Source organism: Dreissena polymorpha, chromosome 5, assembly GCF_020536995.1.
Source record: "Dreissena polymorpha isolate Duluth1 chromosome 5, UMN_Dpol_1.0, whole genome shotgun sequence".
NCBI classification, from domain to species: Eukaryota; Metazoa; Mollusca; class Bivalvia; order Myida; family Dreissenidae; genus Dreissena; species Dreissena polymorpha.
In genome coordinates this window covers 58,323,392-58,342,979 of record NC_068359.1, presented here as the reverse complement: position 1 = coordinate 58,342,979, position 19,588 = coordinate 58,323,392, and the positions used below count along the sequence as shown (strand labels likewise).

The following is a 19,588-nucleotide window of genomic DNA, read 5'->3' as shown; positions in this document are numbered from 1 at the left end:
GAGATTATCCTAGTCACTCAAATAATTTCCTTATAAACGTGTCAAAGTTTGAGTGTTTGTAAAACAAACAACATTGTTATTTTGTAGTAAAAGCAAACAAGCCGACCCGCATTTCGCACGTTTTTCAAATGCAATAACCAAACAGTGTCCCTTTGAAAGAGGTGCTCGTGGCAATTAAGTTCTTCAGCGCGTAAATTAACACGTGACTGCCAGCAAGCCCCACCCCCGATTTAATTAGACTCTCGGCAAATAAAAGGACAACATGGCCATCGACATGCAACATTGTACAACGATAAGGTATTTACAAAGCATAACGTCCAAGATAAAACCGACATCGATAAAGGCAAAGAATCGGACGTATATACAAGTATGATAAAATAACATTTAGGCATTATAGAATAAGTTACGCAATTTCATCATTTGATTATCTATGCCTAATGTAAAAATGTGTTTCTCTTCCATTTTAAAGGCAAGATGCGATGTAACAATAACAACATTCACTTATTTGTTTACTGTACAGTGCGTATGATATTGGGTTTAAAGAATCAACGACTATATGCTTAGTCATTAAAACTTTGTTATTTTTTATAATTTGTATGTTCAAATAATTACTTTTTTCAAAGCTTACCGTATTGTTAAAACGCATGTTTATTTTTCAGATGCCGTGTTTTGACAGAACTATGACAACTATTTACGTGAAATTTTCTGGCATTGTCGTTCCTTGTGAAGTCACAAAGACTACCACGTGTCATGACGTCATCCGCTTGTTTCGATCGAGCAGACGCACACGCTCCTATGCGATGTTCGAGTCAACCAGCGAAAAGGAGAAGCTGCTTCCGATGGATTCGTCGTTGATCAAGGTCATGACGTCATGGGGCATCGAGAGTTTCCGGAAGTCATTTGTTGTCCGACCGGTGGACGCGCACACATTAGGACTTGCGAAGATGTCGCGTGAACAGAGAAAGCGTCATCGTCTGACCAGAGGATATAAAACGTCTGCTAGACACCCGTTTCCGACACTCTTCGGGAGAGAAGAGAGTGAGCTAAGGGAACGAAAATCCCGCCCCTCAAATGCCGGTAAGACTGACGAATATCGAGGGAAATTGAACATCATGAGTCGCTTTATTCGTGACACAGATCTTTACAATGCACGGTGCTCTTCGCGACTGAATGACTCGCATGACGCCATTGAAGAGGGCGAGTTGACAGAGGAACTTCCGATGAGGACACCTGGTGACGGCATGGAGACAGAATCTGTCGCTTCAGGAATGAAGAGGGACCGGATATGCAATACTTTTTGGGACACGGATGAAGGCGGATACAGCGAGAGCGAATCTGACGTCAGTGACCTGAATAAATGCTTTGTGGCCAGCTTCAATGACACGCGCACCGCGGAACTCTGCTGGTCAGAGGCAGAGAGCGCCTTCGTTGACGACAGCGACTGCAGCAGCGTCTGTGAACTGGAGAAGAACGTGCTATGGGACCGCGAAGCGGCGTATTTTCGCCTCGACCGAGTGCCCGGTTGTAAGAAGGCGGTCTGGCCCTGGTTCCTGTTCTCGTCTGTGGAACCCGGATGTGACGAGGAATGCAGCTTCATATGAAGTGACGTCATGTAACTGTAATGACATATTGCTGTATGTAAATAATACTGCTTCGTTAAGTTTTGTTATTTCTTTATAATATGTGCTAAAATAAATAATATTATTTAAAATACGGAACGAGTATATTTGTTTAGGTTGTTGTTGAAGTTTGACGGTCCGGAATTCCGTTATTTCGCTATAATATGTGCTAAAATAAATAATGTTAAACCGAAGAATGTGAAGTCGTTCTTGTTGCTTTTAGGTTAGGTTTGTACAAACTGCGTTAAACAATGATCGACAATAAGACAGCTGATGCAAGGATACGGGGTCGTCATTTTACACCAAAATGAAAACAAAACAATAAAAGAAGTTTTATTGTATTGTACAAAAGATAGGTAATCTAATTTGGGATTGACGATCACTGAGCTTTATCAAAACAGGGCCCGTTTTCACCAACCAATCTAAGAAGTCTTAAAAGAAATATTTTTGAGACGGTTTTGGTCTAATAGTATTAAACAGTTGTACAAATTTAACTACACCATTTAGACCATTATTTACATAAGCAAAACGTATAATTGAATTGGATTTGGTTATGTTTTTGAAAACCCAAATGTTGCGTAAGTTAAGAGTTTTATTAGCGATTTAAAATGTAGACTGCTTGACAATTTTTAGCAAGAGTGGAATGGTAGAATTAATAACAGCTTTGTATTAGATATGTATAAAGTATTTAATACGTCTTTGTAATATGATGCATTTTTAGACTTGCTTTCTTAACCAGCGCGCTCATTTTTGTAAGATTATGAGTATCTGCTCATCCATTTAGAATCAAAATTGACAGATATGATCAGAATAATATTCCATGAAATGAACGTTATTGTTTATGATGCAATGAGTTTGATTTAGAAGACGAAAATGTTATTTGTATATGTGGCTGTTATAATAACTTAAGACAAAAATGAATAAGCCGTATATTTTATACTAACCCATCACTTTATTAATTTTATGTGACGTGTTATATATATCATTACCGCCTCGAAGGAACATTCTTGCTCTTGAAATGTGTTTTGCTAAATTGTACTTATATTGTTAAATGATTATTGTATTTCATATAATGTGATTTTGTTATACCGATTCACTTGACAGACAATAATGTGTATATCTAAGTATGAAAACGATGTACGGTTCTATAAGTCTGACTAAACTGTCGGTCTGTCTATGTTTCACAAGAGTCATAATATACTGAACACACATGTATTCTGACACAGTTGATCAAATATAAAATATATAATTACACAATTTCATGAAAAATGAAGGTAGTCGGAGAAAACCTATATTTATTAAATTTTTATAGTGTAATCTTCTACTTTGCTGATACGAACTATTACAGAAAAATATTAGGTTACAATTAAAGAGCATGAAGGTTATATTTAAGATACAGAAAACAGCTAAACGTTCCTTATCAGAAATATAGTTATGTGAAGCTACTACGAAATGCTGATGTGTACAAAAGAAGAACCAAAGTTTAGATAAAAGAACAGCGACGGCAGCATATATAATCAACCGGGTCATGGGTCCTATGGCGCTCACCTGCGACCGTAAGGAACTACTTGGACAAAACGACATCATGGAAATAATGAAACTTCATCATGAACCATGAACATTTAATTTCTATGCTCATTGTTTCGGATGAGATATTGTTAGAACAAAAGACCAATATCCAAAAGTGTTAACAAGCTTTTTCTTTAATTTTGCGTTGAGGCATACGTTTTGAACTCACGTGAACAAATTTCGAACTGAACTAAGATATATCTTAATACTAAGATAATACTATGAATGTGACTACACACGGTAAATATTGACGACACGAGACGTACGACTAACGACGGACGAAATATAATCATAAAAGCTCATCATGAGCACGATGTGCTTTCCAGAACTTAAAAAGAATCATCATTGTTAATACAAATAGGTTAAATTCCAGTAAACAAGGAGCATCTGTTTTCGACTCATTCGGGTAAGCTTCATTGACATCAGTCACATATTAATAATATTTTGTTATTGAGACGGAAAAAGACAAATGAAGAAAATATGGCAACAATAACCAAAATAAAAATTAAGAAAGGCAACACCATTTAAAAAAGACTATATGTAAAGGAACTACAATAAAAGTTCCGTTTTGAACAACTTCTGTACTATGTATTTCGACCAATAACAAGTCAGATATATTTCGTTAAGTCTGAAGAACTTTTTTTCAAAGTACCACAACAGTTGCCTTGAAATAAATACATCTAGCACATATTTGGCAATAAAACATAGCGAACGGTAAACAATAATCAGCATAAAACATAATTCATGTTTAAATTTTCAAGATAAGTTATTGAACATCCAGTTATTTATTGAAGTTAACCCATAAGTATAATTTTAAGAAATCATATGAGGCATGTGGTAAATAGAACAATAACATTTATTATTATATCATATTTTAATTGATGTAAATTTCTTTGTTTATAAACAAATATGCGAAAAACGAGTAAGTTCATTCAACATTCCATTACGACTAAGACAGTTTATTCAGTATTTTATATACTTTTGTGGATAAATACGATTATAATTTTACAATTCTGTAAATCCCGGGGCACGCGATAAAAAGTAATCAATAAGGAGCTGTTTTTTTTTTTAATTTGAAACGTGAATAAAGATGTGCATTAAATGAGAACAACAACACAGGATGACATAATAAACCGTCCAGAAACAAAAAAAATCGATGAAATTCTGCTTCTTTTCAATGATGCGCGTCAATAAACCGATGAAATGTGTTTTGGATAATGCTTCAAACTTAGTGCAACAAACATGAATGATAAATAAACTATGCCATTTTCGCTTTTTCAATCCCCTGGATTTTGACTATAAATATTTGTTCAATAACATACATATTATTTTTTTCTTAATTGTGTTATAAGAAGGACCCTCGTCATTAATCGGCTCGTTAGGTACACGGATTGTAAATAAAGATCCCGTTTGTATATTCTTTCCTATCGGGATTCTTAAACGCATAAACAACAAGCACAACTCAAAAAAGAACAAAACCAACGTACTTAATAAGCGTATTCATAACATTTTGTAGCACATTTTATCGTAACAATGACAACAACACAAAAACAAAAAATAAAGCACAAAAATGGGTTTAAGTATGTCAGTATTATCATGTTGCGTCACTCTCTGTAAGGTTCACATGAACGAGTGGAGGAATACCGACCAGATCATCTCCTCACATCAGCTTACTCAGTCGGGGCTGCTTAGCGCCATCTCGCGCTTCTATTACACGTTCTTCTCCAGCTCTCCGACGCTGCTGCAGTCGCTGTCATTACAGAACTCGCTTTCAACCCGTGACCAATTGAAGTCCGTATTGAACGTTTCGTTAAAACTGTATACAAAGCATTTGTTTAGCAAGCTTACGTCGGATCCACTATCGCTAAGTCCGTCTTCATCTGAATCCAAACAAATGACGCACATCCGGTCCTGCTGCAATCCTGAAGCCACAGACGCCCTCCCTTGTCCTCATCGCGTAACCTCCCCGGAAGCACTCCTGTCAATGTATTGTATGCCTCAGCCTCATGCCCGGCATTCAGTCGCGAAGTGGACCGGTTGCGGTTAAATTCCATGTCATGAAAAGAGCGACTCAGTATGTCCTTTTTACCAAGAACTTCGTCAGGTTTACCGGCAGTTAAGGCGCAGTATTTGTCTGTGACTGCCTCTGGGTGAGGGCCCGAACATACACGTCTAGCTGACGACTTCCGTGGGTCAGACGGTAAAGTATCCTCTGCGCACGTGACATGCTCGCCAGTCTGAATGTTTGCGCGTCTTATGGTCGAATCACCAACGACTTCCGGAACCACTCGGCGCCCCATGACGTGATAACCCTGAGCACCGACGACCTCATCGGAAGCAGTATCTCCTTCTCACTGGTCGACTCGGACATCGCATAGTCACGTTTGCTGCTGTTCGATGTCAACATGTGGATGACGTCATGGCATGAAGTTGTCTGTGTACATCACAGGGAACGACTATTCCTGAGATTGTCACGTTTATAGTTGTCATCGTTGTATCCATAAAAGGCGTCTGAAAATATACATAGATTTATATTGATAACAAATAAACCATTTTATCTGATTCTAAAAAACATGTTGAAGTTTAAATACAGAGCATCTTAAAACATAAGGTCCATCAGATAACGTGCCATGTACATTGTATATAAAGAGCTGTTATAACAATCAAAAAGTATTCATACGTACTAAATTCGAGAGGGCAAATATTTTGATATCAGTTGTATCTTAGACGTAAGGCGTTGCTTTTTGTATGTGTCCTTTGAATGATTTGGGCTTCAGGTACTTATGGTCCTTTTATTTACCAAGAGCCTCATTAAAGCACGCACTATTGTCAAGAGAAACGTGTTACTCGGCGAGTTTGAGTAGCTAATTCACACGCGCAACTCTTTCAAAGGCGTAATTAATTAACGCGATTCACTGTTAGCTATTTACATTTGTTAACGCGTGAAATTGCCGGCCGGTTTGTGTGATTTAATTGAAAATTTAACGTTCTTGTTTGTTTGAATATCAAATAATGACTTAGTTCGTTACTCGAGCTAAGTGCCTGCTCTAGCAAATTATATAATAAATTGGTGATAATCGCTTAACAAAAGGTGACATAATTATTAGCAACCGATTTGTAATTTTTGTTTTATTTCCCCCACAAGATGAAACGACTTATTGGAAAGGTCAAATTAAGTACATTTGTAAATGAAATCAAAGCGCGCATTGCAATAATTAAGGTGTAAGAAAATTATTCCGATAACCTTCATAAATTATTTTTAAAGGGATAGAATTATTATAAAATCATTTGAAATAAAATATTTGCTCCTTCAAGCTGTATAATCACCACAATGATCATCATAATCATCATCATCATCGTCGTCATCATCTCGATCGTCGCCATGATAACTATTATCATCATTATTAGTATTATCATTTGTATTATCATTAGCATTATTGTTGATGTTGTTGTTATTACTGTTAATTATTTAACACCAATTGGTTCCAAATCTAAATTTTTCTTTATTTATAGACAATATATTGTTTAAATAACCATTTCGTTACTGACCCTCTACTTGAGACTCTTCACATAACAACCACGTTCCCACGTGATCTTCTATGATTTATCGTATATACTACTGTTTGTTTGATATTTGTGTAATGATTTATCGTATATACTACTGTTTGTTTGATATTTGTGTAATGATTTATCGTATATACTACTGTTTGTTTGATATGTGTGTTAAGAAAAAGATATATTAGTCGTACATTTTATATTAACCCATCTGTGTATAAATTCCACGTGTTATTAGTGTCCAGTGATAGATTAGTAATTTCAAAAGTTTGTAAATATATCAAAGAATCTTTAGTCATAAGAAATACATAACTAAATAATATTGTTTGATAGATTTCATCACCCCATGATAGAACTTACGTGTTCTTGACATATATTGTGTTTATTTGTTTTTGTATTTTGTAATTGATTTTTATGTTACATAATGTTATGTTGTTACTCGTATTCACGTGACAGAAAATAATTTGTATATTTGAGTTAAAGACCATGTACTGTTGTATAAGTCTGAATAAACTATCTGTCTGTCTGTGTAATTCTCTGATAAATAAGCTCACATGTTATTACAAAATGCCACTTTTTTGTAACCTGTGAAAACGAATAAAGTACTGTTCTGTTCTGCAATATTACATATCGTGACTATTAACAGAATCAATTTGACATCGCGAGCAGACCGTTATTTGTGTCTGGCTTACAAAAATGATTATCGCCAATTCAATGATTTCAATGCAAAATATATCTAAATAAAATCAAAATAGCCAAGTATATTGTACAGAGCAATTTGATGTTATTTACTTCATATAGAAAAGAATACTAATTTATATAGAAAAGACGATAGCTTTCGATATCAAACAGACAACAATGGTGTATTCTTGGTCTGCGAAATTGATACGCGAGACTTTATAAACCATACTTTACGTTAATCTGAAACCGTGTAAGCATTATATACACTTCTAAAGCACTCGATCAAAATCTATCGTGAGATCAGGTTCATTTGAAATGTGTAATGCAATGCGCGTTCAATAAAGGGATACAAAAAATATTGCTCAGAAACATTAGCATTCCTGGACACAAACTGATAAGATAAAATTATAACACTCTTTATGACCGTAATATTATCAAATTTCTTGCGAATTTCAATAAATTTTCAGCAGACAATCGAACACGATGTAGCATGAAATATTATACCTTGATGCATTAAGGTATATTTGTTCCATAAAGGATTACGTAATAATATAAATAACAAAAAACGTGTGCAAAATGTACTTATTCTAAAAAAGGCGGTAATTCTTATCGTATATCAGTTTTACCACTAGCATTTAGCCACCGCAACTAATTTCGAATGAATGTAACAGCAGTCTTAATAACTATTATCTTTCAAAGTTTATCCCCCGAGTACATTGTTGGAAAATTAGAATATCACAATTCTATACAATGAATACCTTATTACCAAAACAAAACAAAAAACACATTGAATCTATTTCAGCGAAAATAAAATGCCTGCCTAGAAAATAAAACTACTATTAACAAAAGAAACGTTCGTGATGTAATAATTGTTTCAAACAGGAGTGCATGGACTTTCCTTGTTCTCGCATAATAAAGCGCGGAAAGACACCATGCACTTCGACATACACACGGGACTTAAAAAATCAGATTAAACTTGGCATTAAAGACATATAATTTTATTTATCGTTGTCTTTCAGCCATTTACAACGAGTATGAGTTTCGATGTGTATGGATTACTCCAAGAAGGTGCTAGCAAGCATGTGTGAGTACTATCCAAGATTAATAACAAAGATTAGTATTTTGTGTGTGTGTGTGTTTTACAATAATAAGTGACAAGTCGGACAAAATAGTCTGACATTATTTTATATAAAAAGAAGCTTTGCAAATAAATGTGAAACTGTTTAATCATTTTGTAAATGAGATGTTTTTTCAATTAAATAAAAAAGCTGTCTACACACTCAAGTATAGTGAATTTTAAATGTTTCATACATAAATATATCTTTTTTGCGCAAAATTTGTTGGGGTTGATGGTTGGTTAATTTGTTAGACATTTGCAAAAAAAATGCACGCGTGTTATTATTTCATGTAGTTAATTTGATCTGTTTACTGTTGCTGAATAAGTTTTCTAGCCATGTTGGAGGAATGACAAGAAAGTAATTAAACATTTAAATTACAGACCATCTTGTAATAATAATATGAACTTTTATTAAAGCAATTATCCTTAAATTTCTTATTGAAATAATTTGCGAACAACAGGCATTCAGTCCGAGTATAAGTCATTATTTGCTCAAAGCAAAGCAACAATGTTAATTTTAAAATAAGCCCCAACCACCCGTACATTCGTTAACACCTGAGTCAAGTGCAAACATTTAACAATGACTCGCGCGAATTCATTTCGCCGATGAAAGGTGTGCTCATGTAAATAATGTATTCAAACTCAACTGTCTGCTAACGACCGTGCATTCATTAATGAATCTCTTATAAATAAAGCAAACATTAAGGACCTACAATAAAACATCATTTCAAGCGAGTCCAATTACAAATGTACAAAAAATACTTCCAAGAAACAACCGATTCGCACAATCTCGGATTCAGTAAGTATGTTTACATACATATTGTTACAACAGATCGTTATAAAATAAAATATGTGTACATTGTACACTTGTTGAATAGTTGAATATTACCTTATATTATAAGATGCATTATTTACATTTCAAAAGCGACATGTTTTGCTGTAACATAAGTAAATACGACGAATATTTGTTATAAGTGCCTAAGAATTGAGTACGGGGACTTAACGCGTCTATGTGTGACATTCAGGAAATGGTTAACATTTAATGATTAGGTTGTTTTTGTTCCTTAAATATTATACCAAGAAGCATTTCTTTATCAATATATTACATTTTTCAGACGCCGTATACAACGATGACTACTATATACGTCACGATCTTTGGCATCGTCGTTCCCTGTGACGTCACAAAAACAACAACGTGCTATGACGTCATCCGCTTGTTGACGTCGAGCAGCAGAAAACGTGACTTTGCGATGTTCGAGTCGACCAGTAAGAAAGAGAAACTACTTCCAATGGAGTCGCCGGTGCTCAAGGTTATTACGTCATGGGGCGCCGAGGGTTACATGAAATTGTTGGTGATCCGACCAGTGGACGAGCATACCTGCAGACTTGCCAGCATGTCTCGTGCGCAGAGAAGGCTTTATCGTCTTGTCCGTGATGGGAAGTCGTCTGCAAGACGCGTGTGTGCCGGCCTTCGCCAGGAGGCCGACGGAGAGTCTTTCATAGGAAAATCATGCACCGCAAATGACAGTGAGCCTGACGCAGTTCGTGGAAAGCTGGACATAATGAGTCGCTTTTTACTTGACATCGACTTGTACAACGGGTGGTCCAATTCGCGACTGGAGGCCGTGCTTTACGCGAATGAAAACGAGACTTTGACAGAGGAACTTTCGGTGAGGACATGTTGTGACGGCAAAGATAGGGAGCATGAGGCAGGATCGAAGCAGGAAAGGAAGTTCGTCACGTTTAGGGACTCAGATGAAGATGGACTTAGTAATAGTGGATCCGACGTAAGTGAGTTAAACAAGTGCTTCATAGCGAGTTTCAACGACACTTGCGCCGCGGACTTTCACTATCAGCATTGTCTGAGCGCAGGAGAGAAACGTGATATGGGACTCAGAGGTGGCGTCCTGTCGCCGCGATAGAGTTCTCAAATGTGAGGAAGCGGTCTTGTATATTTTCCTCAACTCCTTCACGAAGCCCGGAAGTAACGCATGGGTGACTGTAACATGACTGAGTGACTGTCATACTGAAACTTTGTCATTTTGTTATTGTTTATTGTTATTGTAACGAATAAATGGGCCACAAGTTATAAGTTGTTTTTTTATTATATATTATGCTTGTTTTTTCCGCTTTCGGCAGTTCTTGTAATACAGAGGACCTTTATGAACTAACAAGAACTTGATCGACAATAAGGAACAAACTCTGGAAGTTAAAATGTTGAAGCTTAAAAGTCGGAACATCTGAGGAAAAGACGGACAGACGAACAGACGAACAGACGTCCTTTATGTTTTGAGAATGAACCCATTTACTTCACAAGTAAGGATGGTATAAACATTAAATAAATCGAATTGATAAATACTTGAAAATCAATTTTTTAATATTGATCTTTTCAAATTAATTTCACTTCAAATTAGGCAGACCAATAAATTAACTTGTCATAATATGTTATAAATTTTAATACCAAATTAATAAATGAAGATCTTTTTCATATTATGAATACATGTTTATTTAATGCTGGATGAAAAATTCGCGAATAATCAATTTTCTCACTAGCCTAACTATGGACTTCTTTTCTAACTTTCAAATTTAAATGCCATATTTTGTTTTGAAACATATGCCATGTATATTACATGTCGTCAGCAATAAAAAATATGAAAAATCATAAAAAGACTAAAGATAAATAGCTTTTACACGAAATGCATGTATATCAGTCACTCCAAATGCATTCCAATCATCAACAATCAACTACTGTCGTCATCGTTGACTTCCGGGGGAACGCTGGGACAGATGAAGAAACACCGGAAGCAGAGTAGGCTCGGTTGCAGTAGTCATGTGTCGGGGAGATCTCCTTGGTAACCGCAGAACACGACATGACGTCATATCTGACGTCATCATTTCTGTCACTCGTATTGCCATGACGTAAAGACTGATAGTCGAGTGCCTGCCATGGCGTAGAGACTGACAGTCGAGCGCCTGCCATGACTTCCGGGGGAACGCTGGGACAGATGAAGAAACACCGGAAGCAGAGTAGGCTCGATTGCAGTAGTCATGTGTCGGGGAGATCTCCTTGGTAACCGCAGAACACGACATGACGTCATATCTGACGTCATCATTTCTGTCACTCGTATTGCCATGACGTAAAGACTGATAGTCGAGTGCCTGCCATGGCGTAGAGACTGACAGTCGAGCGCCTGCCATGACATAGAGACTGACAGTCGAGACCCTGCCATGACGTAGCGAATGACGGGTGAGTTAAAGACAATTCTATAGTTTCAGCTAAGGAATGCTGAATTCCATTACTCACGTACGAATAAACAAGTAAGCTCAGAAATTATTCAGTAAAAAAACCTTAACAATCCTGTTTCCCCATATGCAGTTGTACACTCTTTTATATATATATGTTGAAGAATTATCTAAACAAGCAAAGATCTCGGTATTTAAATTTATCCTGTCACCTGCCTTTAAATCAGCCCGATAACCAGGTAACCTAATATCCCAAAAGATATAAGGCTAGATGACCACGTGACCTCGAATATCCGTCAGTTGCCCTCCGCGCATGCGCACGCCTGTACATTTTTCTATTAATAAAATATACTTGTTTTCAATTAAAAAAACAAAACAAAATACATGTAAAGCACTGTTTGTTTAAACATTATTATTTAAACAGCATAATTTCTTATTTGTGTATTGAATTAATAACGATTGACTCGATTTCTGTGTTGTTTAACAAGATGGAAGCTAGCCTAAGCGTTTTGCATGACGTGAAGTAACAATGTTTTTGTTCGCGCGTGTTTTTTCACATATTAAATATATCAACACAAAATACTAAAAACTTAGATATTATAGAAACATTTCTACGAATGTGACAGGATAAATAGATTAATAGTTTGGTGACGTGGATGGAGAATGGTTATCTGGCTCGTCGGAGGATCTTATCGTGTTCGCCTTCGGCTCACCCGATAACTTCCTCCGACTTGCCAGATAATCATTCTCCATCCACGTCACCAACCTATTATTCTCTATATTTGCATGAAATAAACAGCCTAAAATAATTTATGTCTGATTTTTCATTGGCATAAATCTGAATCTTAATGCTAGTAAAAGACATGCAATACATATAAAAAATTATTTTATTCGGAGGAATTCCAGCGGACGTGATAAGATGGTGATGATGGTTCACTGTGGACGTGTCAGTAAAGGCTGGTGTTTGCGATCGTATTGACCGGATGAAAGTAAAGGCTGGTGATAACTATCTAACTGAGCGGACGGTGTTGCCTGGATGTGATTTAAGATGATGCTGACCGGATGTATGGAATGAGTACAGTGGGCATGAAAACGGAGGCTTGTAAAATACGGAACTGATTGGATGTAAGGGGTTGTAGCGGATGTACCAATGGAGTACAGCGGAAGTAGTAGCAAAGACTACTCTATGGACATGTTACGGGCCAGCGTTGATTCGGATTGACCATTTGCTACAGTTTCACGTGCCATTTTTATCAGTCACTGTGAGTTAACTATGACACAGTGCTGTTGAGAATGGAATGCTTAACTGCTTAAAACGGCGTTGATGGAATCGGGAATGTCTTTCACAAAGGACGGACATTAACGTCATGATGATTTGAACATTGTACTCGAGAGGCTTAATGAAACTGCATCTGCGTAAAGTGCAGTCCCATATTAGCCTGTGCAAGACACCGTGGGCGTAATGGATATGGTATCCGCCTAGCGATCGGGCAGGTCAAGGGTTCGATCCCCACTGAGGGAGCGTTCTTGAGCATTTCACCAAAGACACCAAGTACTGGTTCTAGGAAACGGACTCGAGAGCGTTTCGATAAGCCTGAGGCTTTCGATGCAATCGAGCTAAAATAAATAGGTTTAAACTTATCAGGGACAATAATTTCCTCTTTTATGGAATTTTTGGTTTTAGTGCGGACTACACATGCGAATCTGGGACGACACTTTAATCACATGCATTAAGCCCCTTTCTCTAAAAATGGGGATCATTTGAGAATGGGACGAATTAAATGGACCGGGCAAACACAGATTTTCTCTGGTTTGACTAGAGCTCTGATGAAAGACAGTTTAAGACCGTATTTTCACAACGAATTTGAAAATCCTGATTATCACAATGTGGTCTCTCGGTGACGGGAGTGCGGGCGGCATCAGACAGGCTGTTTCCGGTCAATAAAGTTTGTTGTTGAAACATTTTATTTTCGCATATATTTACATGGATACGTTTATAAACCTTCTTAAGTAAATACATACAAAAGATGTACAATCGATAAGTCGGGTATAGGTAAACATATCCTTCTCCAGCACTAGTTAGGAAGTTCACTAATATCTCTTACAATTTACCACCGTTTATATATCTATTCAGGGACTATAACATATTGTATGCTATATTACACGACACCGTTTCATTTTTCTTTTGACATTGATATCTTTATCTCCATAAATAGTACATGCTATTCTTCATTTATGTTTATAGAATTTCCAAGATTTTTAAAAATCGATACAAAAATTTCATCTAAGGAAACAAATAAACAGTTCTCAACATCTGTAATTAATTGTCTTGTTATTTCACACTCCTCATAATCTTCCTTGACCACATAGGCTAATCTTTACGAACATCCATTAAGACCCGTTTTCCCGGAGCACGGCTCAATTTTACGGCGTGTCAGGTAAAAGTCAAGGTTCATCATTACAAAAAATGAAAAATGGTTCTTCCGGACAGTTTTAAGGAATCTAATGGTAATTATATTCCTATAATAAATAAAATAAGATTATTTTAAATCGTTTTTTTATTTAGATATTTCAACAAAGCTGCGTATTTTTCTATGGCAATTCAATATCAGTCACATTAAATCATTAAATATCTACATTTTTCATTGCAACTTCAATCGTAATTAAAATTAATTAATTAAAATCTTTTTCTTTTTTTTTGGGGGGGGGGGGGGATTTAATTTGACATTGTTAGCTCTCATTTATCAGCTTGGAAAGTGAAAATTACATAGTGTAATAAATATATCACATTTTGTTAAGGAGAGATTATCCTAGTCACTCGAATAATTTGCTTAAACGTGTCAAAGTTCGAGTGTTTGTAAAACAAAAAACATTGTTATTTTGTAGTAAAAGCAAACAGGGGCATAACTCTTGCTAATACTATGTATAAATTATACAGCTCTGTTTTAAACAACCGTCTATACAAATGGGTCGAAGATAATGATAAGGTGGTCGACGAACAGAATGGATTTCGTAAACAACGTAGTACAGTAGATAATCTCTCTTCTTTTACCAATCTTGTAGATACCAGGAAGAGGCTGAATCAATCTACTTTTTGTGCATTTATTGATTTAAAAATGGCATATGACTTTGTTGATAGATATATCCTATGGAATAAACTGAAACACATTGGTATTAATGGCCCTATATTGAATGCATTTAAGTCTTCATATTCTTCAGTTTCTTCATGTGTTTGTATCAATGGCAACGTCACAGACTGGTTTAACGTTACGTCAGGTTTACGTCAGGAATGTTCAAGCTCGCCGACCTTATTCAACCTCTTCATCAACGACCTGGCCGTGGAAATGACAGCCTGTGGTAGGGGCGTTGATGTCGGGGATGAATAAGTGTGTATATTGCTATATGCAGATGATATGGTACTGCTTGAAGACAATGAACAGGATTTACAATGTATGATAAACAAATTGTATGATTGGTGTGTAAGCAATTGCATGTCTGTTAATATAAGTAAAAGCAACAGTTTACACTTCCGACGAAAGGCAAAAGCTAGAACAGATTATCAGATTTTGTATGGCGATGAGACGTTATCCTTTGTTGAGCAGTATAAATACCTTGACTTAGTCCTTAATGAGCACTTAGATATTAATGTTACTGTTAAAATGGTTGCACAAAGTGCTAGTAGAGCACTAGGTTTGTTAATTGCAAAATATAAATCGATGGGTGGAATGCCATATAGAGTATACAGTAAATTATATGATAGTATGGTATGGTCGGTCATAGCCAATGGGGCAGCGGTATGGGGAGATAAAACGTTTTAATGCATTAACGCAGTTCATAATAGAGCTATGCGATTCTTTGTGGGTCTTGGTAAATATGCACCCACTGCCGCTGTCTCTGGGGATATGGGCTGGCAACAACCCGAAACTCGCCAATGGATGGCTGTCAGTCGGCAATGGCACCGATTAATGAACATGGATAATGCAAGAGTTAATTACAAAGTTTTCAAATGGTGCAAGGGCAGAAGTACTGTCTGCAGAAATTGGTGTTTTTTGTTGCAACCATGTTTCAGTCTCTACAGGTAGACGTGTACAGTAGGGACTGTAGCTCGGTTAGCAAGGCAGTCATGCTAAGGGAAGTGTCAAATGAGCTAACTAAGAGACACATGTACAACTCGCAGTTATCCATTGACAGAGAAAATAGTGTAACCGGCAATGGACATAATAAACTTAGAACATATAGACATATTAAACGTTTTTATGAGCCTGAACTTTATTGTACAATAAACATGCCTCTATCTCACCGATCAGCAATTGCTAAATTGAAATGTAGAGTTGCTCCACTTAAAATAGAAACTGGTAGATATATTGGCCAGCCACTGGAGGAAAGGTCATGTCCGTTTTGTGCCAATGTAATAGAAAATGAAGCACATGTTATCATACACTGTCCCGAATATATAAGTGAACAAAACTCCCTATTTATGAAGGTCAATGCATATGATAGCAACTTTAGTCAACTGGCTGACTGTGATAAATTTAGATTTTTATTCTCCACCAATGCTATTGTCCGAGATGTTGCCAAAACCTGCTTCTTAATTTTACAAAGTAGAAATGCAAAGCTGTACAGATAGTTTTAATATTGATGTACATACACATTTTACTTTTTTGTTGTATATAACTTTTCTTTGCATGGTATATCTTAGCTTGTGTTATATTATTTTATCTCTGTGTAAATATACTTGCTTTATATTTAACTAAAAGATTTTATGTGCTTTAACAGGATGTTTTAGTATTAGAAAGGGGCACTTACAGTGCATACGCTAGTTTTAATGATACGTTTTATTGTATGTATTTGAATGCTTACATTATAGTCTCTTATAATTCAAAAATGAATGGCATGGTTAACCCTGTTTGTAAATTGCTGTAGGTATGTGAAACCATGATGAGACTCTAATAAAGATATTTATTATTTACCGTAAGGAACTACTTGGACATACAGACATCATGGAAATAATGAAACTTCATCATGAACCATAAAAATTTAATTTCTATGCTCATTGTATCGGATGAGATATTGTAAGAACAAAAGACCAATATCCAAAAGTGTAAACAAGCTTTTTCTTTAATTTTGCGCTGAGGCATACGTTTTGAACTCACGTTACCAAATTTCGAACTGAACTAAGATATGATTTGGGCAAATGTTTAGACCAAGTTTCATGATGATTATACTATGAATGTGACTGTAGAGTGCACACACGGTAAATATTGACGACACGAGACGTACGACAAACGACGGACGAAATAAAATCACAAAAGCTCATCTTGAGCACGATGTGCTTTCCAGAACTTAAAAAGAATCATCATTGTTAATACAAATAGGTTAAATTCCAGTATACAAGGAGCATCTGTTTTCGACTCATTCGGGTAATCTTCATTGACATCAGTCACATATTAATAATATTTTGTTATTGAGACGAAAAAAGACAAATGAAGAAAATATAGCAACAATAACCAAAATAAAAATTAAGAAAGGCAACACCATTTAAAAAAGAATCTATGTAAAGGAACTACAATAAAAGTTTCGTTTTGAACAACTTCTGTACTATGTATTTCGACCAATAACAAGTCAGATATATTTCGTTAAGTCTGAAGATTTTTTTTTTCAAAGTACCACAACAGTTGCCTTGAAATAAATACATCTAGCACATATTTGGCAATAAAACATAGCGAACGGTAAACAATAATCAGCATAAAACATAATTCATGTTTAAATTTTCAAGATAAGTTATTGAACACCCAGTTATTTATTGAAGTTAACCCATAAGTATAATTTTAAGAAATTATATGAGGCATGTGGTAAATAGAACAATAACATTTATTATTATATCATATTTTAATTGATGTACATTTCTTTGTTTATAAACAAATATGCGAAAAACGAGTAACTTCATTCAACATTCCATTACGACTAAGACAGTTTATTCAGTATTTTATATACTTCTGTGGATAAATACGATTAATATTTTACAATATTGTAAATCCCGGGGCACGCGATAAAAAGTAATCAATGGGGAGGTTTTTTTTTTAATTTGAAACGTGAATAAAAATGTGCATTAAATGAGAACAGCAACACAGGATAACATAATATACCGTCCAGAAACAAAAAAAATCGATGAAATTCTGCTTCTTTTCAATGATGCGCGTCAATAAACCGATGAAATGTGTTTTGGATAATGCTTCAAATTTATTGCAACAAACATGAATGATAAATAAACTATGCCATTTTCGCTTTTTCAATCTCCTGGATTTTGACTATAAATATTTGTTCAATAACATACATATTTTTTATTATATACCTGTTGAATGCTTTTAACAAAATACAGGTTGTATCAATCGTTGAAATAAAAAATCCCGTATTACGCTACTCGCTGTTTCCAATTCCGTATTACCATACTACTATTTTTAGAAGCCGGACTACTTTTTTGACCCATTTAATGACGTCACATTATGCGCACCGAATATAGGAAACCCCCCTTGTTAAATCTTCGACCCATTTAATGACGTCACACTACGCGTAGCGAAAATAGGAAAGCCCCCTGTGTAGTATTATTAGATACGTCGTCTGCAGTTTGACCAGAGAGTAAATATGGCCGAATTTTCGACCATGGACATAGCGGAATGGTCATCGATCGGTTTATTTGACTTAATTGACGATAGTTTTTTTGAAAATGAACTATTTGAAACGGCTGTTCATAATTCTGGAGAGAATGAAAATGTCAGTAGCACCGAAAATACTGAAACAAGTGCAGTGTCCACTCTTTTAGAAGCAGGTGTCCAGCTGCCCAATGAAAGTAAGTCTGATCTGCATCAAAATATAGATTTAAGTTCACAAGACCAAAGAAATCAAATGGAACAGACAGATGAATTTAAATAGTCATGCTCAAGGTGAAACACGTAAACAACCAACATTTGTACATGTAACAGAAGATGAAAAGACAAATTTTGTTCAAAGTATGAAAAATGTGAACACTAGCCGCAAAACTGAATTATGTATGCGCCATTTCCAACGCTGGCTATCAGAACCACCACGCAATGAAACAAGATCTGTCTGTGACATCATGACCACTGAACTTGACAACTACATAGGTTCATTCCTCCTGTCCATTCGTAAAGCCGACGGGTCTGAGTATGAGCCTGACACACTCACAAGCTACCATCGAGGCATTGACCGGTTTGTAAAAGAAATTCATATTTATACACCAAAAACATAGTAGAATAAAGTGCTCATTGTATAAACAATCAACATTGAATCGAAATAGTATTTCAGTGATGATCATGCAATGTTGTTGTAGTACTGTATTACTCACTGCTGTAGAGATAGTTTTAACCTATATATTTAAGCTTGAGTCCATCGAAAGCCTAAGGCTTATATAAACACTCTCGAGTCCATTTTCTGGGCTTAGAACCATTACTATGTGTCTTTGTGAGAGATCTTAAGAACGCTTGCACTATGGTGATCGAACCCATCACCTCCCAGCGGCTAGACGGACACCCTATCCATAAAACATTAAAACATGTCGACCTTGCTGTTGAGTTAATTTACTACATCCAACATAAAGTGATAAAATTAAAATATTTAAACAGCATGAAATGTTATAGCTGTGTAATTATGCTTCATAGTTGTTACGTTAACCTGATTGGTTATTGCACACATCTATGAAAATAAAATTTAATTAAGTGGCAAATAAATGTATAAAAGTTATTAAACAAAACAATATGTAAATTGAATATTAACCGCACAATGATAT

At 35.7% G+C, this 19,588-nt stretch overlaps 1 protein-coding gene across 1 annotated transcript; it reads left to right on the top strand.

Moving 5' to 3' along the window:
* Nucleotides 1-275: 275 nt before the first annotated feature.
* On the top strand, nucleotides 276-1,812 carry LOC127831842 (uncharacterized). Its single transcript, XM_052356920.1, has 2 exons — nucleotides 276-367; nucleotides 660-1,812. The coding sequence occupies exon 2, from the start codon at nucleotides 660-662 to the stop codon at nucleotides 1,599-1,601; it is 942 nt and encodes a 313-aa protein (XP_052212880.1). The 5' UTR covers nucleotides 276-367; the 3' UTR covers nucleotides 1,602-1,812.
* The last annotated feature ends 17,776 nt before the right edge of the window (nucleotides 1,813-19,588 follow it).